Genomic DNA, 25,665 nt, shown 5'->3' on the forward strand with positions numbered 1-25,665 from the left:
GCTATAAAAGATATAAAAGTTTCCATTGACTTTGGGAAAGGTCAAGTTATAAATGGCACTCTGGTAAACATTTTCTCTTTTTATATGATTTGAGTGTATTGAATGATTTCATTTTGTCCCGTTACCATTTCCAGTTTTAGATATCTGTTTTATTTTTTCTTTAATATCAGTTTCTTGTTTTCTTTCCCCTTTTTTGTGATCCATTAGATAACAGTCACAAAGAACTACCCATTTTCTGGATTTTCCCCTATTTTTTTGAATCCCGAATTTGTCAGTTTTTTCCAAGCTTCTGCATGCTGGATTACCAGGTATAGTAAGTATTCTGTTTTCTGGCATGGTTGGGGAATGGATATTCTGCTTAAATAAATATTCTGATAAGACCATCCATTTATTTAAGTAAGTGAAAATACTATATAAGCTGTATTAAACACTAAAATTATACCATATGTAGCTTACCAGTGGTTCCTAAATGTCCGTAATCTGTAGGGTGCTTGTTAAAAATATAGATTCTTGAGTACCAAAATAAAACTACTAAATCAAAATCAGAGGGTAAAATCTAAAGAAAAAAAATATTTTACTAGGCTTCCCAGGTGATTCTGATGTGCAGCTAGGTCTTATTAGACCAACTGATCTAATGTTTTAAAATCACCAGATTTCACAGCACCCCAGGATCATCATTATGAACGTGGGTTTTCTCTGTTCAGAGGTTGTAGAGAAGTAAATCGCTTTTTCTGGTCAGTGGAATGCCATGTACACTTTATTGTGCCACTCAGAGGATGCCAGGAGCTCTAAGGAGACGTGTGCCCAAGGTTGTGGGGTGTCACAGAAGCAGAGCTGCTGAGGTCTGTTTGTGAGTGTGAGTGTACTGATTCAGGGTAGAATTGACTAGACCACCTTCACATCTCTGCCCAAGGCCCCGGGAACCTGCTTTCGATGACCATAGACACCAGTGGCCACCGTAGCTCCACTCTGCCCCTCAACTCATTTTTCTGCTTTAATGTCGACTTTCCTGTATTCATTTCCTTGGGTTCTGAAGTTAACTCCATTGTCACCATCACTATGTGTGGTCACCAAGTGGGCACTACTTCCTCTTTTGTAATTATATTTTTCTATTTGAGTTTTCTGAGCAGTTGACTAGCCTCTGATTAAGGCTTTTGAGCCCTAGAACTGTAAATGTCTTCACTAGTTGTTCCAAACCAGCACTTGGTTCTAATCTTTCCAATCTGGAAGGCATATACCATTATGAAAATTATTTAGAAATTCTGAAAGAGACAGTGTTACCAAAAATGAGAGGACAGACCCTACCTGTGATTCCACTCCAAACAGCAATATTATAATTTTGAAGTATTCACTTCCAGTCTTTTTTAAAAACACTTTTACATATTTGTAATCATGGCAGATGAATTTGAATTTTACTTTCTTACACCGTGTCTTATATAAGTGTACATTTTTAAATGTAGCTACATAATCTTTATGCTTTTAAGAACTTTAAATCATTTCATTAACAGGCTATGTTATCATTTTCTTCTTTTTGGACTTCCAGGTTGCTTCCACCTTTAAGGTACTATAAATAACACTGCCATAAACATCTTTTATTCATATCATTTTTCCACATTTTACATAACTTCTTTAAAATAAATTCCCAAAACTAAAATAGACTTCCAGAAATTATGTTACCAAATTTAATGGACATTTTTATCGCTGTTGAACCATATTAACAAGTTCCTTTCCAAAGTATGTAGCACAAGCCATTTTAACTTTGACTTCTTGAGCTCTGCTTTGGGCAGAATCCACATCATAATTCTCAAAGCTGGTTTACTTTCCTCTTCAGGGCACCAGTTTTCTGTGTCTTGTCAGAGGGATGCTTCTAGTATTACATTTGTGGTGCAGAGAGAGCTGACATATCCTCAAGATGTTAACTAAGTCAACAAGTGTGGGTGTGGAGGGGCACCTGCTGTGCTCGACAGTGAATAATTACCTAGTGCAATGCTTGGCACGTGGTAGGTGCTCTATACCGTTGAATCAATAATTGAATGAAAAAGAGCATGAACTCTGGAGTCGAAAAGGAACTGAGTTTTAATCCTGGTTCTGCCACTCACTACCTAGGTCTACACGTTTTATTTAACTCTCTGAAGCTCATCTTACCTGTTAAATGAGCATAGTAATAATATATATAACTCATAAGGTTTTAAGAATTATATGAGATAATACATTAAAAAGGCTTAGCCGAGGCCTTGACACACAGCAAATGTAGAGTCAAGGTTATTGCTATCAGGGCCGGCCCCGTGGCTTGGTGGTTAAGTGAGCGCGCTCCACTGCTGGCGACCCGGGTTTGGATCCCGGGCTCGCACCGACGCGCTGCTTCTCTGGCCATGCTGAGGCCGCGTCCCACATACAGCAACTAGAAGGATGTGCAGCTATGACACACAACTATCTACTGGGGCTTTGCAGGGAAAAAATAAACAAATAAAATCTAAAAAAAAGGTTATTGCTATCAGCATTGTCGTAACCATCGCTATGTTGTCATCATTCAGATGGTCCCGGGGTGGGGGTAAAACTCTTCTTCAGGTCCTTTTGTTGTACAGTATCTGAGACATTAAAATTGCAAAACACAAGATCCCTCAGAAAACTGTTTCATCCATGTTTAGAGAGATGAGTTTTCACTGTGGACAAGAGTTTGAAATGGTGAGGAGGCAGAGGAAGGCAGATCCAGAATAAAGCAGATGAGAGAGATTAACGTGGAGTAACCAATTGTTGTTTGTTTAGACAGCCTGTGTTACTAGGAAAGAACGTTGAGAAATATTGGAGTTTTAGTTTTGAGAAATAGTTCCAAAGCCCAAGCTTATTGAAAATAATTATACAATTCACAGTATTGGTGAAAAAAGGTTCTAATTAGGTCATGTGTATCAGACAGGGTGAAAAGCAGTCTTTTCAATAAAGAGAAAGCCAACCTTTGAAAAGAAAAATTAGAATAAAATCTATAAAACAAAAGAAACCTTTGTTTTTATGACTCCTACTAAAGATAAGAACACTACTGCCCATTACATGCTCAGTTGGAGAAACTGATTTGGCTGTATCTCCTAGTGTATTTATTAACCTTATTTGTTGTACTTCCCCTTTGATGATTTTTCTGCTATTTTTTTTTTTAATTTCTCTGGACCTATTATTATCCTTTCTGAGCCTTTTTCTTTCTTCTGTTACTTTAACTTCATTTCATGGTATTTTTTTTTTCTTTTATATTAGCACCTTCATCAAATGAAAAATTTGCAAGTCTGCTTTCCTCCTTACAGATCTTTTCCCTCAGACCTTGATTAGGCCTTCTTTCTGACATTGCCTAAGATGATTATAAGCCCCCAAACCACAATGCAGTAAAAAAACCAAAATCACTAAATCTCTTTTTGTGAAATACTTTTCAGGTAAGAGGAAGGTGGAAATGCTGCAGATCTTCATAAAATACAAATTATGTAGACTCTTCAGTGATAAAGCACTTGATGAGTACAGACAAAAATAGTTAGCAGAGACCTAGAAAACCAAGAGTTTTATTAAGGGAAGTTTAGAAAGGAAGGATGTGATAATGAAAAGAAATTCTGATTTAGAGTCAGAAGAAGTTTCAGTCCTCGCACTGCCTTTTAGAGGCTATTTAATCTTGGCGGAAGTCACTTTATCTTTCCGGGTCTCTGTTTCCTTCCCTATAAAATAAAATGATTGAACCAGAAAAGGGATGGCAGATAAGTTTCACTTTTAGTGCTGAGCTTGATAAATTGTTAGTGACTTTCTGGAGCATTTGTTGAGACTATGAGGTTCAGTGGCAGAAAGGTGTGTGATTGATTAGCGATGTCTGCCTCAGGGTCAGGGTCAGGGAGTGGTGGCATTCAGTTCCTGTATTAACCATCTCTGAACTAAATCATCTCAGTTCCTTTCCACCTTGAACATGCTATGATCTCTTGTTTCTACTTAATCTGGGACATTTGTCTGGATTGTTAAAAGTAGAGCTCTGCTTTTTTTTAAAGCTGTCTTTTTTTAAATCATCTTGTACAGAAACTTTTTCAAGGCTAGTTTCATGTTCAGAAATGAAGATACTTTTTTTTTTTGTGCATTGTTTCTATTAAAATAAAATAAAATAAATAGAACTCTGTAATATTATATCAGTTAAACCTCTGATTTTAACTATAAACCAGATGTCTGCTTTTCTACTCTCTTGGATTTGTTAAACTTGGCCTGAACCCCACTTCTGAGGTTTTTTTTTTTTTAATTTTTTATTTATTGCAGTAACATTGGTTTATAACATTGTATAAATTTCAGGTGTACATCATTATACTTCTATTTCTGCATAGATTACATCACGTTCACCACCCATATACTAATTACAACCCATCACCACACACATGTGCCGAATTATCCCTTTCACCCTCCCCCCTCCCCCCTTCCCCTCTGGTAACCACCAATCCAATCTCTGTCTCTATGTCTTTGTTTATTGTCGTTATTATCTACTACTTAATGAAGGAAATCATACGGTATTTGACCTTCTCCCTCTGACTTATTTCGCTTTGCATAATACCCGAAATGTCCATCGATGTTGTCACAAATGGCTGGATTTCATCGTTTCTTATGGCTGAGTAGTATTCCATTGTGTATATACACCACATCTTCTTTATCCATTCGTCCCTTGATGGGCACTTAGGTTGCTTCCAAGTCTTGGCTATTGTGAATAAGGCTGCAATGAACACAGGGGTGCATGTACCTTTACAAATTGGTGTTTTCAAGTTCTTTGGATAAATACCCAGCAGTGGAATAGCTGGATCATATGGTAGTTCTATCCTTGATTTTTTGAGGAATCTCCATACTGTTTTCCATAGTGGCTGCACCAGTTTGCACTCCCACCAGCAGTGTATGAGAGTTCCCTTCTCTCCACATCCTCTCCAACATGTGTTGTTTCCTGTCTTGTTAATTATAGCCATTCTGACAGGCGTGAGGTGATATCTCATTGTAGTTTTGATTTGCATTTCCCTGATAGTTAATGATTTTGAACATCTTTTCATGTGTCTGTTGGGCATCTGTATATCTTCTTTGGAGAAATGTCTGTTCAGGTCTTTTGCCCATTTTTTAATTGGGTTGTTAGTTTTTTTGTTGTTGAGATGCATGAGTTCTTTATATATTTTGGAGATTAAGCCCTTATCAGATGTATGGTTTGCAAATATCTTCTCCCAATTGTTAGGTTGTCTTTTCGTTTTGTTGATGGTTTCCTTTGCTGTGCAGAAGCTTTTTAGTTTGATGTAGTCCCATTTGTTTATTTTTTCTATTGTTTCTCTTGCCTGGTCAGACATGGTGCTTGAAAATATGTTGCTAAGACCGATGTCGAAGAGTGTACTGCCTATGTTTTCTTCTAGAAGTTTCATAGTTTCAGGTCTTACATTCAAGTCTTTAATCCATTTGGAGTTAATTTTTGTGTATGGTGTAAGGTAAGGGTCTACTTTCATTTTTTTGCATGTGGCTATCCAGTTTTCCCAACACCATTTGTTGAAGAGACTTTCTTTTCTCCATTGTATGTTCTTGACTCCTTTGTCAAAGATTAGCTGTCAAAGATTAGATGTGTGGGTTTGTTTCTGGGCTTTCCATTCTATTCCATTGATCTGTGTGTCTGTTTTTGTGCCAGTACCATGCTGTTTTGGTTACTGTAGCTTTGTAGTATATTTTGAAGTCAGGGAGTGTGATACCTCCAGCTTTGTTCTTTTTTCTCAGGATTCCTTTAGCTATTTGGGGTCTTTTGTTGTTTCATATAAATTTTAGGATTCTTTGTTCTATTTCTGTGAAAAATGTTGTTGGAACTTTGATAGGGATTGCATTGAATCTATAGATTGCTTTAGGAAGTATGGACATCTTAACTATGTTAATTCTTCCAATCCAAGAGCACAGAATATCTTTCCATTTCTTTGTGTCTTCTTCAATTTCTTTCAGCAATGTTTTATAGTTTTCGGTGTACAGATCTTTCACCTCTTTGGTTAAGTTTATTCCTAGGTATTTTATTCTTTTTGTTGTAATTGTAAATGGGATTTTATTCTTAATTTCTCTTTCTGCTACTTCATTGTTAGTGTATAGAAATGCAACTGATTTTTGTATGTTGATTTTGTATCCAGCAACTTTACCATATTCGTTTATTACTTCTAAAAGTTTTCTGGTGGATTCTTTAGGGTTTTCTATATATAAAATCATGTCATCTGCAAATAGTGACAGTTTCACTTCTTCCTTTCCAATTTGGATCCCTTTTATTTCTTTCTCTTGCCTGATTGCTCTGGCTAGGACTTCCAGTACTATGTTAAATAGGAGTGGTGAGAGTGGGCATCCTTGTCTGGTTCCTGTTCTTAGAGGGATAGCTTTCAGTTTTTCACCATTGAGGATGATATTAGCTGTGGGTTTGTCATATATGGTCTTTATTATGTTGAGGTACTTTCCTTCTATACCCATTTTATTCAGAGTTTTTATCATAAATGGATGCTGTATCTTGTCAAATGCTTTCTCTGCATCTATTGAGATGATCATGTGATTTTTATTCTAGAAATGAAGATACTTTGACAGGAATTTCTGATAAATGATTGTAAATTACAAGATGGCAACTGGAATAAAAACTCAATATATAATAAACATAAAACATTTAATGGGTTTGGAGTGACAAGGGGAATAACACACACACACATATATATATAGTAACTTTAAATAAGAGGTTCCGTGGGATATGGAGAATATGACTTAAAGACGTTGTTGTGGTTGATGTTGGTTATGGAGCTAATTCACTTGGGATCTTTTGGATATACTAAAATTAAATAGAACACAATCCTTAGGGAATTACGAAAGTACATATACTCTGTTTTATTTCATCTTTGTTTCCTGGCCTGATGCTTGGTGCATAGTAGGTGCAAAATAAATGTTAGTTGACTTGAATGTCTTGGTTTCCATTTAACTAGTTTCAGTCGCGTGTTACAGAAGAAATTTGCGTACAGATAAAATTAAGTTAGGAATTGCAGAGGTTTTGTGCTTTCCCTCATTTCTATACAGTACTTCATCACATTAATCAGTTCCATGGGAGAAATTTTCTATTTGAAAATGCTTCTCATCATCATTGTGAGTGAAATGTCAGGGATAATGATGGGAAAATGGTGTATCAGGTCTACCAATAGTGATATGCAATTTGCAAAATTGTGTTTTCTTTACAGCACTTCCATAGGAGGTTTATTTGTGGGGATGAAGCTATGAAATATGGATGTATGTTAGAGGTACATTAATTTACCCTAGCAGCATGCATTTTACATACCATATGTTTATAGTTAATTAGTACAACAAACCCACATTTAAAAATAATAATAATCTCAATTAGGTTATGCAAAATCAAGCAATCAGCCACCTTCCTGACACATACATTCTCTGACTCCTTGGGTAACCATAAAGAAATTGTTCTTTTTTTCCTCTCTTCCATCTGCTATCTATTATATTGCATGGAATATTCTATTTACTAGAAATCTTTCTAAGATACTCTTTTCCATCATTTGAAAATCTTCATAAGATTCTCTTGGGAAGAATTTTCTTTCTTATGACACTCGTAAAGGTTCAAAATATCTTTGTTGAATTTATTAAGGCAGCATATATTTATTGAGTACATAGGGGAGTGCATTAGGGAAAAAATATAAATTAAATCATTTTAAAAGACAACTACTTAAGGTACTATTTTAAGGTGATTTTGAAGTAAAATCACTTTTGTGTATTAGCTTCTAGTAGGTAACATATATTCATAGAATTTTAAAGTTGGAAAGAAACATAGAGGTAATGTCAGCTCACTTCCCAGTGTAATAATCCTCTCCACTAAGTTCATGACAGGCAGTCGTCTAGCCTCACTTGAGTGCTTTCAGTGAGCAAAGTCCTACAGCCTTACAAGGCAACTCAATTTATTTAATAGCTCTAATCGTTAGAAAATTTTCTCATATTGAGATAAAATATGCTCCCTATTAACTTCTAACCATTGGTCCTGCTTCTATTCTCCGAAGCAATGAAGGATAAGTCTAATTTCTATTCCACATGACACCCCTTCAGTTATAAAATAGCTATCAGATCCTCCCAGTCTTCTCTTTTCTGAATAAACACTCCCAGTATGTTAAAGTATAAATCTTATTCATTCCCCTTGCTTTCAGTAGAAATGAACTGGTTTTATCAATGTCTCTCTTAAAATGTAGTGACTGAAGGCAGGGCTTCAAATGTGATCTAACCTCGTCCTTTGCTTGTATGATATTACACTTCTGTGGAGGCCAGCTGTGAGCCTGCACCAGCTTTTACACAGACCAGAACCCCCTAGGGTTTTTTTCACACTGTCCCTTGTAACTGGGTCTCCTTATCCTGTACTTTTATTTTCCCCACTGCTGAATCTTCCTGAATTTGTTCACCTGTAAATCTAGTAGGCATTGGCAGGGCCATAGAGAGAGCTTAGGAGTCTCCTATTAAAGGCCTCTCTTCCATTGTCATCAATTCTGTACATTCTTTTTTTGTGTGTGAGGAAGATCAGCCCTGAGCTAACATCCATGCCAATCCTCCTCTTTTTGCTGAGGAAGACCGGCTCTGAGCTAACATCTATTGCCAATCCCCCCTTTTTTTTTCCCTTTTTCTCCCCAAAGCCCCAGTAGATAGTTGTACATCATAGTTGTAGATCCTTCTAGTTGCTGTATGTGGGACGCCACCCCAGGATGGCCGGACAAACGGTGCATTGGTGCGCGCCCGGGATCTGAACCCGGGCCGCCAGTAGCCCACCCAACTGCCAAGCCACGGGGCCTGCTCCCCATTCCTTACATTTTTGTGATTTGCTTATTAAATACCTAGCTTGCAAGCCAGTTCTGTTGGAAATTCTTAAGTGTATTCTTTTCTAGAATCGTAAGAATTCATTACAACTTATTTGCAAGTTGGGATCTATCTGTATTGACCTCATAAAAATCTCATGGTGTTCTTATGGATAATCTAAAGCAGTGATTCGCAAACTTTAGTGTACCAGGAGGGCTTGTTAAAAATACAGATTGCTGGGCCCCAATACCAGAGTTTCTGTTTTATTTGGTCCTAGGTGGGGTGAGAATTTGCATTTCTAACAAGATCCCAGGTGATGCTGATGTTGCTGATCTAGCCACTACACTTTGAGAATTACTGATCTAAAGAAAGATGGACTTAGTGGCCAGTTGGATTCATAGCAGGTTTAAAACCAAATTGAAAATGTGTATAGATAATAGAGAGGTTGAAGGAAACGGGAGCAAGAAGCTAATAGAAATCATGCTTGTTAGCTTCAGTTTACTTTCAAGATAATCTGCTGAAACTGGAAGTTGAGTTAGGGATCTTGAGGAGAGAGGTAAATGTTTGCAATAGTCATCGTGGGGAGGACAACTGTAGTTCTGAATCTCTCTCTTCATGTCCATCTTTCTGTCTGTCTCTACCATATACCAGGCCCTGAACTCACTGTTTTACATTCATTATCTCATTTAACCTTCACAACAACTCTAAGTATCAGTAACCTCCTTTTCCAGATGAAAATTATGCAAATTTGCCTAAGGTCACATAACAAGTGAGTTGCAGAACCACTGTCTGGCTCCCAGACCTGTGCTCTGTCAAACAGAGGGTAGTGGAGGCTATACTGAGGCTGTCCTGAGACTTGGTAAGCTGAAAAATGTTATGTAGTGAATTTCACAACAAAAAATGAAAAGCTCCAACCAAGCTGGCGCATATCTTCAAAGGTGGAATTTTTTAATGCCAAAAGCGAAATTCTTAATTACATAATAGCCGTTCTTGTAAAGTCTGTTGTATTGAATAAAAGATTAGAGTTCTCTTAATACTAGGCGACATGTATTTGTCATAACAAATTTTACCTTTTTTATAATGAAATTTCACTGCCATAGAGGCCTCTCTGAGGCTGTTGATTAATAAGTAAACTCTTGCTTTTAAGAATTTCTTATTAAATACTTTGGTTTAACTTGTATCTTGGCATCAGCTTGTTCATTTATTGCCTAAAGAATCTTAACGAATGTTGACTCATTTGATTAAATTTTCTGTTTAAATTTTTTTTAACTTTCTAGGTCGATTATGATAATCATGCACTTTATAAACATGGAAAGACAGGTCGGAAACAGTCTCCTGTGCGTATTTTCACCAATATTCCACCCAACAAAATAATCCTTCCTATTGAAGAAGGGTATAGGTAAGATCCCAGTGGGACCTTGAAATACATGAGTCACTTAAAATAAAGTTTCACATATCTAACATTAAAATGTTTTTGAGGGGCCAGCCCGGTGGCACAAGTGGTTAAGTGCGCGCGCTCCGCTTCGGCAGCCTGGGGTTTGCAAGTTCGGATCCCGGGTGCGCACCACTTTTTAAGCCATGCTGTGGCAGCATCCCATGTAAAGTAGAGGAAGATGGGCATGGATGTTAGCCCAGGGCCAGTCTTCCTCAGCAAAAAGAGGATTGGCAGATGTTAGCTCAGGGCTGATCTTCCTCACAAAAAAAAAAAAAAAAAGAAAAAGCTTTTGACTCATGTACTTCTTCTATTACTTTTAAATTTGGCCCATAATTTTATATTGAATTGAATTCGGATTACACCTAGTTTTTGTTAACAAGTGCCTTGTGAACTTTTGTCTCCTCTATGAATCTCAATAAGTATATGCAGCTGATTTCTCCAAGTCTTTCTTTCCTCCTTAGATTTTGCCCTCTGTGTCAACGATATGTTTCCCTAGAGAATCAACACTGTGAGCACTGTAATTCTTGCACATCCAAGGTATAGGTTTCTTTAGAATGCATTTTTATTCAAATATATTTGGTTTTATTTTAGATTGCTAGTTTTATTACATTTGTTTAATATTGTTAATATTATAATTTATATTATTATTTATTAATTATACCTTAATATAATATTTTATATTCTAATTATAAAGTATAGCAGGCTTTTAAAAATACTTAGTTGCCTTCGTCATCATTAACATTATTTGAATTCATTTTTATATGGTACTGTATATAACTGCTAAAATTATTAGTACAGTGTTTCAAATAAGGCACTAAATGAGTGCTAAATTTTGTTGAGGGCAAAGTTAAGGTGTTTCAAATAAGGCACTGAACTATTAGATATCATCACTGTTCTGATGAAATAACATCTAATAACATGTACTGTGCACATTTTATGAACCAGGCCCTTCCTAAGAGCTGTAGTGACATAGACTAACTTATTTACTCCTCCCGACAGCCCTAGTAGATAGCTACAGTTACTCCTCGCTTTTTACAGATGAGGAAGGACTACAAGGGATGTACCTCCTATTTATTTATTTTTAAGTTGCTCTGTTATTTTAACTAAATCCAGTCAGAAGGAACATGTGAAGTTTAGTTTGGCTGATAAGCATGTATTATTCTCCAAAGGAGAGGCTGTATTTTTATAACTATTAGAAAGTACACTTTTCATGATTTTATAATTTTATTACAGGTTATACTTGTTTTTAACTATGGTAACACATCTGATTACATATATTTTCAATTAGTTTAGACATTATCTGTATACTTCACTTAAAAAAATTATGCCCAGATCATTCTAAGTTCAAAATGAGGAAAACAAAACTTTATTTTTCAGAGTTGCACACCTAAGTGGTAAAAATAGACAAAAGCAAGGAAGTAACCATCACAGAAACCAGAACAAGCGTCACTCAGAGGGGAAGGAGGAATGCTGGCCTGGGAAGGGGCATGTGGGGACGTGTCTGGGGGCCAGTGGCATTCTATTTCTTCACCTTTGGAGTTAATCAGTGTTTATAATACTCATTAAACTGGACATATGTGTTTTATGCACTTTTCTAGGTATGTTTTATTTCATAGTTATCAAATTACCCAAATAGTAACCTATAATCGCTGCCTTTCTAAATTATATTAAGTTCTCAAATATGAATTTATTAAGGATTATGCCAGATAGACAATAAAAATTATGAATCATTAATTCTCTTGAAATTTTCATTGAGTCCTTTTTTGTGCAGATTGAGTTGCTTGAGCTGAAGTGGACTTTCAAGATCATTTAGATAAATCCCCCAGTTTTAGACTTAAGGAAATTGAGACCCATCAAGGAGGCATTTGAGTTGAGTGGAGAAATGCATATATTAAAATCAAAGTATTTAATTGTGAAGCCCTGGAAAGTGAGAAATAAGGAATGAATAATTTACACAGATTTTAATAAGACATTTTAATTTTTAATTGTGGAACTTGATTTTTAGTGACGAATTAAACATAATTTAAAAATTCTTTTTGTAGGATGGCAGGAAATGGAACCATTGCTTTCTCTGCAAAAAGTGTGTAAAGCCTTGTAAGTATTAAGACATAGTGCTTGAGAACCTATGAAAACATCTGAATTTTTCATCTAAATAGGATTTTTATTTAACTGTATTTATAAAAGAAAAAAATTAATATGGAGACCTGCATTAATTTACTGGCTTTTTAATTTTTATAATTACCAAAATGTATGTTCTCTCCTTCATAGAGGGATGTGACTGCTAACATGTTTCAGTGTGGCGTTTGGTTTGGCTTATTTTAATAGGGCTTTGTGTCATTCAGCCAGCCCCTATTGTGTCAGTGGCTTTCAGCTCATGACTCATTGGAGAAGGGCTGAATTTGTTGCCATGTATCAGAAAGAAGTTAGCTGGTTTATGTGGGATTCCAACCTCTTAACCTTGGCCTCTTTAGCCAAATTATAACCAGCTATGCAAACGAGTCAAAATATTTGAAGTAAACACTATTTAGCTTCCCTATCATAAAGGTTAATAAAATGAAAAATTACATTAAGTGAACCTCTTCTAAAACTTAATTTTTATTTTACAGCCTGGATCCACTGTAGCATTTGCAATCACTGTGCTCTTCCAGATCATTCTTGCGAGGGCCCTAAAGACGGCTGCTTTGTTTGTGGTGAATTAGATCATAAACGTAGTACTTGCCCTAACATCTCTACATCTAAGAAAGTTAACAAGTTAGTTGAATTCTTTTATTTACTAGAAAAAAATTTTCCTTCTGTTTTGTACAGAGCAATCCACAAAAGTAGGCAATAGTTAGAGGATTCAGCAGTGCTAAATTAATTGTTGCTTTCACTCTTACGTATTGTTTACATAGACAGAGGAGGGAGGATATGGAGATGAGTCAAAGAGCTTAAAATTTTACAGGTAAGAGATGAAAATAAGCAAAATAGAAGGTAGAAAATGGCTACCTTTATATCTCCTGTGGTTCATGTGAAATTATAATTTGTGGGCTGAGAGTTCAGGCTTTACTGAAGGACATGAAGTTTAAGTCGGGACAGATCGGATATAAATGAGTGATAGCAGATAAGGCTGGAGAAGGCATTTCAGATGGAATGCAGTGTGTAATTCCACAGTGGATACATTGGAAAATGAAATTATTTCTTTAAATTATATCAGACTTCAAGAAAAACATTTAGATGTTTAATATTTAAATACTTAAAAATTTTAATTTTTGGGGGCTGTCCCCATGGCTTAGCGGTTAAGTACTCGCGCTCCGCTACTGGCGGCCCGGGTTCGGATCCTGGGCGGGCACCGACGCACTGCTTCTCGGGCCATGCTGAGGCCGCGTCCCACATACAGCAACTATAAGGATGTGCAGCTATGACATACAACTATCTACTGGGGCTTTGGGGAAAAAAAAAAGAGGAGGATTGGCAATAGATGTTAGCTCAGAGCCGGTCTTCCTCAGCAAAAAGAGGAGGATTAGCATGGATGTTAGCTCAGGGCTGATCTTCCTCACAAAAAAAATAAATAAATAAATAAAAGTTTTAATTTTTATCATTTTTTTCTATGATTATTTTCACTTCTACCAATATTTGGCATTGGTTATAACTCAGAACAAAGTTATACCAATGACAATAGCATATTTAGAAAAACCATTACTATTTCAACTGGGCTAACTTGAATGATTACACGTTTTTTTTTTAAACTAAAAGGGATGATAGGTATTGCATCCTCTTGTTTTATTGATATGAAAACCAGATAGCCAAGTTTAACATTACATGAAAATAGAGATTAGGATAAAAATTTTGAGCTATCAAATGACTTGTGATGAAAAAAAATCTATTAGTATTAGATGCATCTGATGCTTTAGTAACTATTTATGATTGTGTTAGAATTCGTTTCCCTTTATTTTTTTTTACTTTTTTGGTCAGTGGAAATTATTTTTTTCCATTAAGGCCCAGCCATTTGAATTCTGCCTACTATTTAAACTGCCTTTTTCTTTTTCTTTCTTTTTTATCAAATTTACTTTTTTTGTGTGTGTGTGAGGAAGATCAGCCCTTAGCTAACATCCATGCCAATCCTCCTCTTTTTGCTGAGGAGGACCAGCCCTGAGCTAACATCTATTGCTAATCCTCCTCCTTTTTTTTCCCTTTTTCTCCCCAAAGCCCCAGTAGATAGTTGTATGTCATAGCTGCACATCCTGCTAGTTGCTGTATGTGGGACGCGGCCTCAGCATGGCTGGATAAGTGGTGCATCGGTGTGCGCCTGGATCCAAACCCCGGCCGCCAGTAGCGGAGCGTGCGCACTTAACCAAGCCACGGGGCCGACCCTCAAATTTACTTTAAATATTTCCACTAAGTAATCCAGTAGAAGTGGAATTTTTTAAATTAATTAAAGAGGTCTATTAGAGAATCTTGTAAAATATTTTTCCTTAGAAGCCTTCAAAAATAGAATACAACCTAATAAACTATTGTCTGGGGTTGTTACACTATTTACAGTGTAATTCTGGTTGAAAACAAGAGCTAGTAACATGCTCAGCCTTTGATTCTATGATCTTATGATACATGGAAACTGAATTTGCATTTTGGTGATATAGTGAAGGCTCTTCATTGGTTCTTAAATAACCCTGGCTAGTCTATTTGGTAGTAAATATATTGTTTTCATTGAGGGAAGTCATCTAGTGTCTTTTTGTACTAGATTTTGCAAAGTTTAATTCAAAGAGCAAATCCCATAGGATGTAGTATACCTGATAATTCTTAAATAGTATTACTTTCTTCTCTCTGAGAAGACTCCTAAACTCCTGTTAATAGTTATCTTCAGGTATTGCTTTAAAAAATTTTTTATAATGAAATTGACAAGTTTTACAATAGTAAAAAATAATTTTAATACCCTTTTTAGCATATGTGGCATAAAAGATCTTTTCATCTTATGTATTTTATAGCTGTCATATTAATTTGTTTTTCCTTGGTATTAATTTTCCTTTGGTTGTGAACTGGAATGATGCTGGCTCCCTCTTGTGGTTAAAGCTCATTTTATTAGTTACATAAATATCTGTGACTAAGAGGACAAATGCTAGGTCAGTTTAATTTTAAGGCAAAATAAAACAGTTAACTGATTTATACTCAATCAGTTCATCCCTGTTGAAAGACTTTATCTCTGGAAAGTTTTGTTTATTCATATTACAAATGAATATTTTCTTTCTGTTTGTGTTTACTGTATCCTCTAATGAAATCTGGTTCATGTTTAGTTCTTCTTCTAAGTGGATAAGCCAAAGAAAATTTGTTTAAATTTTGTATACAGGCATGCATAGCTTCATTGACTTTGCCATCAAGAGATTATACTTCATTAAATCTGCTGAATCATCACTTATCAGGACATTATCCTACTTTTAAAAAATGGCTGGGCCAAAAGGAGAGTTATAGAACATGCACAAAACAGCATAAAGATGAGTGTTTTATTTTGAACTGATAGAACACCCCAGTCCATACTGCAGAATCTAAATATGGAAAAATTTAGTTGTCAAGCTAAATTCTGAATAATAGTCATATGGAGCTATTAATAATAGCTAATATTTATTTAGTGATTATGATATGCTTAGCATTTTACGTACCTGAGTAATTTATAGTAGAATATATAGTATCAAGGTAATTAGGAACATAGGTTCTAGAATCAAGCTAGTTCTGCCACTTCCTCCCTGGATGATTTCATAGCCTCAATTTCTTCCCCTAAAAAAAGTTAGGGAAAGGAAAGGGAAGGGTGACATCTGCCTTGTGTCAGTCTCCTAGCTCTCTGAAGTCAAAGATTATGCATTCATTTTTGTATTCCTAACACTTATATGCTGAATGAACAATAAGTGAGGCCTGAGTTTGGTCCACTGGGGGATTATATACTGTTGATGAAGCTCCTTTCCCAGGTTTTAGTCCTGGGAAGATCAAGAGTAAGCTTTTCCCTGGGACTTGTGGTTTAGGAGAAGGGAATCTAATGACTGATAGTGCTGGGTAGCCATGGGAAGTTTCCAGGTTTGCCAGTGCTGGCAGCCCCAGCCCATTCCTTGCTTCATGATATGATAAATGGCATGATTCTGCTAGCTTGGAGGAAGTGAATGAACAGACCAGTAATCTTTCTCAGCTATAGATTGCCTGTAACTTAGTTCAGAGGGCACCAGAAGCAAAGGATCTGTTTTTTTCTGAGTGGTTTAACGTTTTTAGAGGGTGAGTTCCAACTTGTTCATTTTGAAGCTAGTCTTCAGGAAGACAGAGACCATTAAATGTGGGCATCCCTTGTGGCACGTCAGGACTTTTAGACCCCACTGAGGAAAGGAAAATTAGCTGTAAGACTTATAAGTTGGGCCTCTTTAGTGTTGTCAGTTTTTTCCATTGTGCTATTTCATTTTTCTACCTCTGCTAACTGCCAAATTTATCTGTCCTTTTTCTGAAAAATGTAATTCAGCGATTTGGAGATTGAAGTGCTGAGTTGAGCAGTACAGATGTACCAAACCTCCCCCCGCCACCAAAATTCTAACTCATTGGCTTGACTATTTACCTCTGTAGTGTGTTTGTCTCAGACAGATTGTTCTAAATCTGTAGTAACCATCTTTCAAAGAAATTTCTTTTCTCAAACATTTTGCTTGGTCAGGCCTCTACCTCCTTGTTATTATGGTTAGGATTCTGAGGATTTATGCTTATAATACAGTAAATTCTTTCCCTCTGTTTTCTTATTTGGTTAGCTATTTAATTAAACTTCAACATAATTACATAATTCACTGTGCTCATTCTAGAAAATAATTTAGCACCTTGTTTTTCAGAGCTGTCAGAAAGCAGAAGCAAAGAAAAAGTAATAAGATGAAAATGGAGACCACTAAAGGACAATCCATGAATCATACATCTGTTACAAGGAAGAAGAAAAGGAAAGAAAGAGCCCATCAATATCCTTGCTCTTAAATGTCCAGTGACTTGAGAATAAGAAAGATTTATAGTCCAGCCTTTGATGCCATTTTCTGAAAGTGCCACACGGGACTTAAATTCTGTCGCTTTCAGAGGTATGAGCCTTTCTAAGCTGGATAATAGGCAGGTGGTATTTGCTGGTTTATAGACCCCCTCAGCAGCCTCTCTGGAGACCTGGGGAGTTGCTCCATCTTTAGCTGCTTTACTAGCTCACTCTGGGCCTTTTTTCTCTCTTTAAATCTCTTCCAATCATATTATTTTAGCCTCTTTTATCTGAAAAATGGGAATACACCATTCTTTTTCAGAAAGTGTCAGAAGAAAATGAAAAGGAAACCTGAGGTTTTGTTTACATTGAACATAAGCGTATGTTAAATTATATAAATGTTTTAAATATTAAAATATTGTACAATGGCTTAAACTCCACTTGTAAAGAGAATTACAGCATATAGTTATTTTTAGACAGAGTCTGAAGATGATGGAAGGAATTTTGACAAAGGCAGTCTAAAGATATAAAGATTATAATTCTGGTTGCATTATTATTAAATATTTATTTTTCATGTACTTTTTGCAGTTGTCCTTTGATGGTATAGAATCAGCTAAATAATGAGGTATTTAGAATTATGACTTCTTCTGTCATCTCAGTGTCTTTTAACCTAGGCAGTAAGTGTCTCTCTTTGTAAAGGAGTAGCAGAAAGCAGAATAGTTTTGTGATTAAAACTCCTCATTCCTAATTTGACTAACACTTCCTGGCTGTGTGTCTTTGGCCGGGTCATTCACTCTCTAGAAGCCCGTTTCTTCATTATCATAACGGGGATAATAGCAGTTACACCTCAGGTTTGTTTTGTGATTGAATTAAATGAGACACATGTGCCTGGCTCTCAGTTCTCCTGTTACTGGTGAGAACTGTTAACAAGTGAAGATGGCTACAGAGCCCTAATGGTAATCATCCACTGTTCCAGTCTTATAGCACTGAAGGGAGTAGTTTGAACTCTGAGAACAAGCAGTTCATCTCCCTATTTCTCTGCTAGGCATCTGACATTATCTCCTTAAGACTGAATAATTTTGAATGGCTTGCATTTGCATAATGACTTTTCTCTTGTTCTCAAACAACTGGTTTAGAGCAAGTTTGGAGGCATCTTTGCTTGGGATTAGCTAGAGCCCTGTGAGTAAAGGTGGAAGAACTGCCCTCATCTGGTATTTAAATTCCATCTGGTGTTTAAGTTAGGACTGTTTGATGTCTGACGTGGAATACTCATGCGTGGCCCTGATCAGTGTGTTAGTGGTGGACATCAGGTGACATCAAAAGATGAGCTAAGCTCCTGGGTTAACAAGCATCAGAAAACTCTTCTCTTGCCCCCTTTTTTTCCATGGGTTGCTATGGTGATAGGAGGAGCAGATTTGGAGGTGATTGGATGAGAGATGAACCTTGTAGACTCACCATGCGAGTTCCCTTCTCTGATTCAGGCATGGATATTGACATTGCCTGACTTGCATGGTGTCCATTTAAAATATATTGAAATCTCCCCTGAAACTCAGATACCTAAGGGACGATGACTGCTGAAGAATTGGGTCCTGATGGGCAATGGTTTATTATCATCACCATATTTCCTTAGTTTTAAGATACGGTCAATTGTAAAATGCACTATTGATGTAATCATAGCTTTTCAGGGGAAAAACTCCATATCTCATTAATTATACATATTAAATTTTAGACGTATCTTATTTCAGAAATATTGAAATGTGAAATAAAAGTACATCCTGGAATTGAGGAAATAGGGTATTAATTATAAACAAGAATTATGTATTTTAAAACTTTGTTACCTTAGAAAGCTAAAAATAGTTAATTTGCTGATTCTGTTCTTGTGTTCAATTATTACTAATTTTAAGGACTTAATCTCTTCTTTCTTTTCTCAGAGAATAAAGTAATAGGATATAAAAGTCTCTGAGAGGTAAAGTGTGATGGGAGATGAAGTCATTTGTTCTAATTAGAAATCTGCATATCTGAACATTAAAATACCTACTCAAAACAGCAATAGAAGACAATCCCTGAAATTTGACAGATAAAACTTTCTAAGCTTTTTTAAGGGACATTAAAAAAAAATTATTTTATTGAGGTCATATTGGTTTATAACATTGTATAATTTCAGGTGTACATTATTATATACCAGTTTCTGTATAGACTGCTTCGTGCTCACCACCAATAGTCTGATGTTTATCTGTCACCATACATATGTGCCCCTGTACCCCTTTCGCCCACCCCCCCATTCTCTTCCCCTCTGGTAACCACTAATCTGTTCTCTTTATCCATGTGTTTTTTATCTTCCACATATGAGTGAAATCATATGGTGTTTGTCTTTCTCTGTCTGGCTTATTTCACTTAGCATAATACCCTCACGGTCCATCCATGTTGTTGCAAATGGGATGATTTTGTCTTTATTTATGGCTGAGTAGTATTCCAATATATATACCACATCTTCTTGATCCATTCATCAGTTGATGGGCACTTGGGTTGCTTCCACGTTTTGGCTATTGTGAATAATGCTGCAATGAACATAGGGGTGCATAGATCTCTTTGTGTTGTTGATTTCCTGTTCTTTGGATAAATACCCAGTAGTGGGACAACTGGATCATATGGTATTTCTATTTTTAATTTTTTGAAAAATCTCCATACTGTTTTCCATAGTGGCTGCACCAGTTTGCATTCCCACCAGCAGTGTATGAGGGTTCCCTTTTCTCCACATCCCCTCCAACGTGTTATTTCTTGTCTTGTTAATTATAGCCATTCTGACAGGTGTGAGGTGATATCTCATTGTAGTTTTGATTTGCATTTCCCTAATAATTAGTGATGTTGAACATCTTTTCATGTGCCTGTTGGCCATCTGTATATCTTCTTTGGAAAAATGTCTGTTAATATCCTCTGCCCATTTTTTGATCGGGTTGTCTTTTTGTTATTCAATTGTGTGAGTTCTTTATATATTATGGAGATTAACCCCTTGTCAGATATATGATTTGCAAATATTTTCTCCCAGCTGGTGGGTTGTCTTTTCATTTTCTTCATAGTTTTCTTTGCTCTTTAGTCTGATGTAGTCCCATTTGTTTATTTTTTGTTTCCCTTGCCTGAGTATACATGGTATTTGAAAAGATGCTGTTGAGACCAATGTCAAAGAGTGTACTGCCTATATTTTCTTCTAGGAGTTTTATGGTTTCAGGTTTTACATTCAAGTCTTTAGTCCATTTTGAGTTAATTTTTGTGTATGGTATAAGATAATGGTCTAATTTCATTCTTTTGCTTGTGGCTGTTCAGTTTTCCCAACACCATTTATTGAAGAGACTTGCCTTTCTCCATTGTATGTTGTTGGCTCCTCTGTCAAAGATTAGCTGTCCATAGATGTGTGGTTTTATTTCTGGGCTTTCAGTTCTGTTCCACTGATAAGTGTATTTGTTTTTGTGCCAGTACCATGCTGTTTTGATTACTATAGCTTTGTAGTATATTTTGAAGTCAGGAATTGTGATGCCTCCAGCTTTGTTCTTTTTTCTCAGGATTGCTTTGGCTATGTGGGGTCTTTTGTTGTTCCATATAAATTTTAGGATTCTTTGTTTTATTTCTGTGAAGAATGTCATTGGCATTATGATTGAGATTGCATTGAATCTATAGATTGTTTTAGGTAATATGGACATTCTAACTATGTTTATTCTTCCCATCCATGAGCATGGAATATCTTTCCATTTCTTTTGTCATCTTCGATTTCTTTCAATAATGTCTTATAGTTTTCAGTCTATAGGTCTTTCACCTCCTTGGTTAAATTTATTCCTAGATATTTTATTCTTTCTGTTGAAATTGTCAATGGCATTGTATTCTTGACTTTTCTTTCTGCTAGTTCATTATTAGCGTATAGAAATGCAACTGACTTTTGTAAGTTGATTTTGTACGCTGCAACTTTGCTGGAGTTGTTGGTTATTTCTAATAGTTTTATGGTGGATTCTTTAGTGTTTTCTATATATAGAATCATGTCATCCGCAAACAGTGAGTCTTCCTTTCCAATTTGCATACCTTTTATTTCCTTTTCTTACCTAATTGTTTTGGCCAAAACCTCCAGTACTATGTTGAATAGGAGTGGCAAGAGTGGACACCCTTGTCTTGCTCCTGTTCTCAGAGGGATGGCTTTCAGTTTTTCACCACTGAGTATGATGTTGGCTGTGGGTTTATCATATATGACCTCTATTATGTTGAGGTACTTTCCTTCTATACCCATTTTATTGAGAGTTTTTATCATAAATGGATGTTGGATCTTGTCAGATGCTTTCTCTGCATCTATTGAGAGGATCATGTGATTTTTATTCCTCATTTTGTTAATGTGGTGTATCAGATTGATTGATTTGCGGATGTTGAACCATCCCCGCGTCCATGGAATAAATCCCACTTGATCATGGTGTATGATCCTTTTAATGTATTGCGGAATTCAATTTGCCAATATTTTGTTGAGGATTTTTGCATCTGTGTTCATCAGTGATGCTGGCTTGTATTTTCCTTCTTTATGTTGTCCTTGTCTGGTTTTGGTGTCACGGTAATGTTGGCCTCACAGAATGAGTTAGGAAGCGTTCCATCTTCTTCAATTTTTTAGAGTACTTTGAGAAGGATAGGTATTAAATCTTTGAATGTTTGATAGAATCCTCCAGAGAAGCCATGTGGTCCTGGACTTTTGTTTTTTGGGAGGCTTTTGATCACTGTTTCAATCTCCTTACTTGTGATTGGGCTATTTAGATTCTCTATTTCTCCTTGATTCAGTTTTGGGAGGTTGTGTGAGGTCTAAGAATTTATCCATTACTTCTAGGTTATCCAATTTGTTGGCAGATAGTTTTTCATGGTATTCTCTTATATAATCCTTTGTATTTCTGCGGTATCCATTGTAATTTCTTCTCTTTCATTTCTAATTTTATTTATTTGAGCTGATTCTCTGTTTTTCTTAGTCTGGCTAAGGATTTGTCAATTTTATCTTCTCAAATAACCAGCTCTTAGTTTCATTGATCCTTTATATTGTTTTTTTAGTCTGTATTTCATTTATTTCTGCTCTAATTTTTATTTTTTCCCCCCTTCTGCTGACTTTGGGCTTTGTTCTTCTTTTTCTAGTTCTGCTAGGTGTAGTTTAAGATTACTTCTTTGAGATTTTTCTTGTTTGTTGAGGTAGCCCTGTATTGATGTAAGTTTCTCTCTTAGCACCACTTTTGCTGCATCCCATAAGAGTTGGTATGTTGTGTTTTCATTTTCATTTGTGTCCAGGTAATTCTTGATTTCTCCTTTGATTTCTTCATTGATCCAATGGTTGTTCAGTAGCATGTTGTTTAGTCTCCACATATTTGAGACTTTCCCAGCCTTTTTCTTGTAGTTGATTTCTAGTTTCATAGCATTGTGGTCAGAAAAGATGCTTGATATGATTTCAGTTAATTTTCAATTATAATATATTTATATAATAAATTTCATAAATTTCAGTTAAATTTATTGAGGCTTGCCTTGTTTCCCAACATATGGTCTGTGTTTGAGAATGTTCCATGTGCACTTGAGAAGAATGTGTATTCTGCTGTTTTTGGATGAATGTTCTATAAATATCTATTAAGTCCATCTGGTCTAGTATTTCATTTAAGGCCACTGTTTCTTTGTTGACTTTCTGTCTGGATGATTTATCCATTGATGTAAGTGGGGTGTTGAGGTGCCCTACTACTATTGTGTTGCTGTCAATTTCTCCCTTTAGGTCAGTTAATAGTTGCTTTACATACTTTGGTGCTCCTGTGTAGGTGCATATATATTCATAAGTGTTATATCCTCTTGGTGGAATGTCCCTTTTATCATTATATACTGCCCCTCTTTGTCTCTGTTTTTTTTTTATCTTGAAGTCTGCTTTGTCTGATATAAGTATGGCAACACCTGCTTTCTCTTGCTTGCCATTAGCTTGGAGTATCATCTTCCATCCCTTCAACCTGAGCCTATGTTTGTCTTTAGAGCTGAGCTGTGTTTCCTGGATGAAGCATATTTTTTAATCCATCCAGCCACTCTGTGTCTTTTGATTGGAGAATTCAGTCTATTTACATTTAGAGTGATTACTGATATATGAGGGCATAATATTGCCATTTTATCTCTTGTTTTCCGGTTGTTCTATATTTCCATTGTTTCTTTTCCCTTGTATTTCTGCCATTTCATTTTGGTGGTTTTCTGTGGTGGTTTTCTCTTTATTTATGATTTGTGGCTCTGCTCTGATTTTTTGTTTAGTGGTTACTGTGAGGTTTGTATAAAAGATCTCATAGAGGAGATACTCTATTTTCTGATAGCCTCTTATCTCCATTAGCCTAAGCAGGTTCCATCCCTTTCCTCTTCCCCTTCTGAGTTATTGTTGTCACAAATTGTTCTTTTCTGTGCTGTGAGTTTGTGACTAAATTGAAGTGTTCATAGTTATTTTTGATGTTTTCCTTCCCTTTGTATTTTATGTTATAATTAAGTGTTTACTAACCTATTCTGATATATCTGAAATTTTATGATTCTGTTTATCTCCTTGCTCAAGGTTTTGTAAACCTTTGCTTTTTAGTTTTAGATGGGAGGGCTCCTTTCAACATTTCTTGTAGGGCAGGTCTAGTGGTGATGAACTCCCTCAGCTTTTGTTCATCTGGGAAAGCTTTTATTTCTCCATTGTATCTGAAGGATAGTTTCGCTAGATAGAGTATTCTTGGCTGAAAGTGTTTGTCCTTCAGTATTTTGAATATATCATTCCATTCTCTCCTAGTCTGAAAGGTTTCTGCTGAAAGCCTGATAGGGCTTCCTTTGTAGGTTATTTTCTTGTGCCTTGCTGCCCTTAATATTTTCTCTTTGTCATTGACTTTTGCCAAATTTAATAGCATATGCCTTGGAGAAGGTCTTTTTGCATTGATGTCATTAGGAGTTCTGTTGGCTTCATGTACTTGTAAATCCAGTTCCTTCACCAGGTTTGGGAAATTCTCAGCTATTATTTCTTTGAACAAGCTCTCTGCTCTTTTCTCCTCTTCTCCCTCTGGAATACCTATAATCCTTATGTTGCTTTTCCTAATTGAGTCGGATATTTGCCAAAGAATTTCAGCATTTTTTAAAAATCTTAGTTCTCTCTCCTCTTCCACCTGAAGCATTTCTGTATTTCTATCCTCTAAATCACTAATTCTGTCCTCCATAACATCAGCTCTATTTTTAATGGATTCTAGATTATTTTTTATCTCATTAATTGTGTTCTGCAAATCTAGAATTTCTGTTTGGTTTTCTCTTTAGAGTTGCAATCTCTTTGGTGAAGTAGTCCTTCTCATTAATTTTATTCCTGAGCTCATTGAACTGTCTGAGTTTTCTTGTAACTTGTTGAGTTTCTTTATGACAACTTTCTTGAATTCTCTGTCATTTAGATTGTAAATTTCTGTAACTTCAGGATTGGTTTCTGGAGACTTGTCATTTTCCCTCTGCTCTGGAGTGTTAATGTTGTTCTTCATGGTGTTTGATGAATTGATCCTTTGCCGGCACATTGTGGTAGTATCAGATCGCAGATTCCACCTGCCACTGCTTGAGGGGGCAGAAGCTGTGGTTTCTGATCCTGCCCCGTCTGCTGGAAGTTGCGCCAGTAGGGCTCCTCTGCATTTGTGCACTGGCCACAGCTGCTTGGCAGGTCACACACACATGCACAGGCGTGACCTCTGTGCCTAGTCAGCAGGTTGCTCTGGTGTGGGACCACTGCGCTCAGCAGTGGACCGGCTGAGCTGGTGTGCTAGGCGGGAGAGGAGGGGCACTTTCTTTTGCACACACGCTGGCTCGGCACTTGCAGGCGCCTCAGGTGAGCTGCTGCGCTTGGTGGGGGCTCCTTCGTCGGGGCTTAGCCATGACACTTGGTAGGGAGCATTCCCATGGGCTGTGCTGCCGTGGCATAGTGGGTGCTCCTGTAGGCTGGGCTACCACTCTGAAAGTGTTCATGCACAGGCTGGGCTGCCCCTGACTCCTCTTAGTCATGCCAGCCACTGTGTAAGGACCTGCAACCTAGATCGCTGCCTCTAGGGAGGGGGAGGGGTTTGCTCACCTAGTTCCACTGCTTCCTGGGGATCCATTCCCCCCACCTTCAGATGTATGGCTTCGTGGATCTCTCAGATGTCCCATTGTGCTGTGTAGGGAATCCTCTGTTGGTTAATGAATGTCCTTTTAGTCGTAACTTAGAGGGAAGAGACAAAGGGAACAACTCACCCTGCCATGATGCTGGTACTCCTCAATCCAAAGGGACCAGTTTCTTAAATAATTATAGCTAAATTTCATTGTATTTTTTGCTTATATTACAACATTTAATGAACTACAAAGTCATTCTGAGGCCCTGAATGATCAGATTTCAGTTTTCTTCCTACATTTAGCCTGATACTTAGACTAATTTATTTCTCCAATATGCCCCAATCTTTTCATCCCAGTCTCT

The 25,665-nt window shown here is 36.5% G+C and overlaps 1 protein-coding gene across 3 annotated transcripts in view; it reads left to right on the forward strand.

The window, feature by feature from the left end:
• The window catches only part of ZCCHC4 (zinc finger CCHC-type containing 4), a 59,924-nt gene that overhangs the window by 29,614 nt on the left and 4,645 nt on the right, over positions 1-25,665 (forward strand). The window contains exons 8-13 of one of the 3 annotated variants that reach the window (XR_015552890.1): positions 208-308; positions 10,092-10,213; positions 10,711-10,786; positions 12,292-12,343; positions 12,856-13,000; positions 17,074-17,307. Coding sequence is in view for 2 of the 3 variants with exons in the window: in XM_004432322.3 (XP_004432379.1) it covers positions 208-308; positions 10,092-10,213; positions 10,711-10,786; positions 12,292-12,343; positions 12,856-13,000; positions 17,074-17,209 (632 nt within the window). In the remaining variant the exon portion in view is untranslated. Of the gene's footprint in view, positions 1-207; positions 309-10,091; positions 10,214-10,710; positions 10,787-12,291; positions 12,344-12,855; positions 13,001-17,073; positions 17,774-25,665 lie in introns of those variants that run through there. The other 2 variants (XM_004432322.3, XM_087434150.1) reach the window with 2 other exon arrangements.

This window comes from Ceratotherium simum, chromosome 8, assembly GCF_057802395.1.
Source record: "Ceratotherium simum simum isolate JZ-2026a chromosome 8, ASM5780239v1, whole genome shotgun sequence".
In the NCBI taxonomy this organism is placed as follows: Eukaryota; Metazoa; Chordata; class Mammalia; order Perissodactyla; family Rhinocerotidae; genus Ceratotherium; species Ceratotherium simum.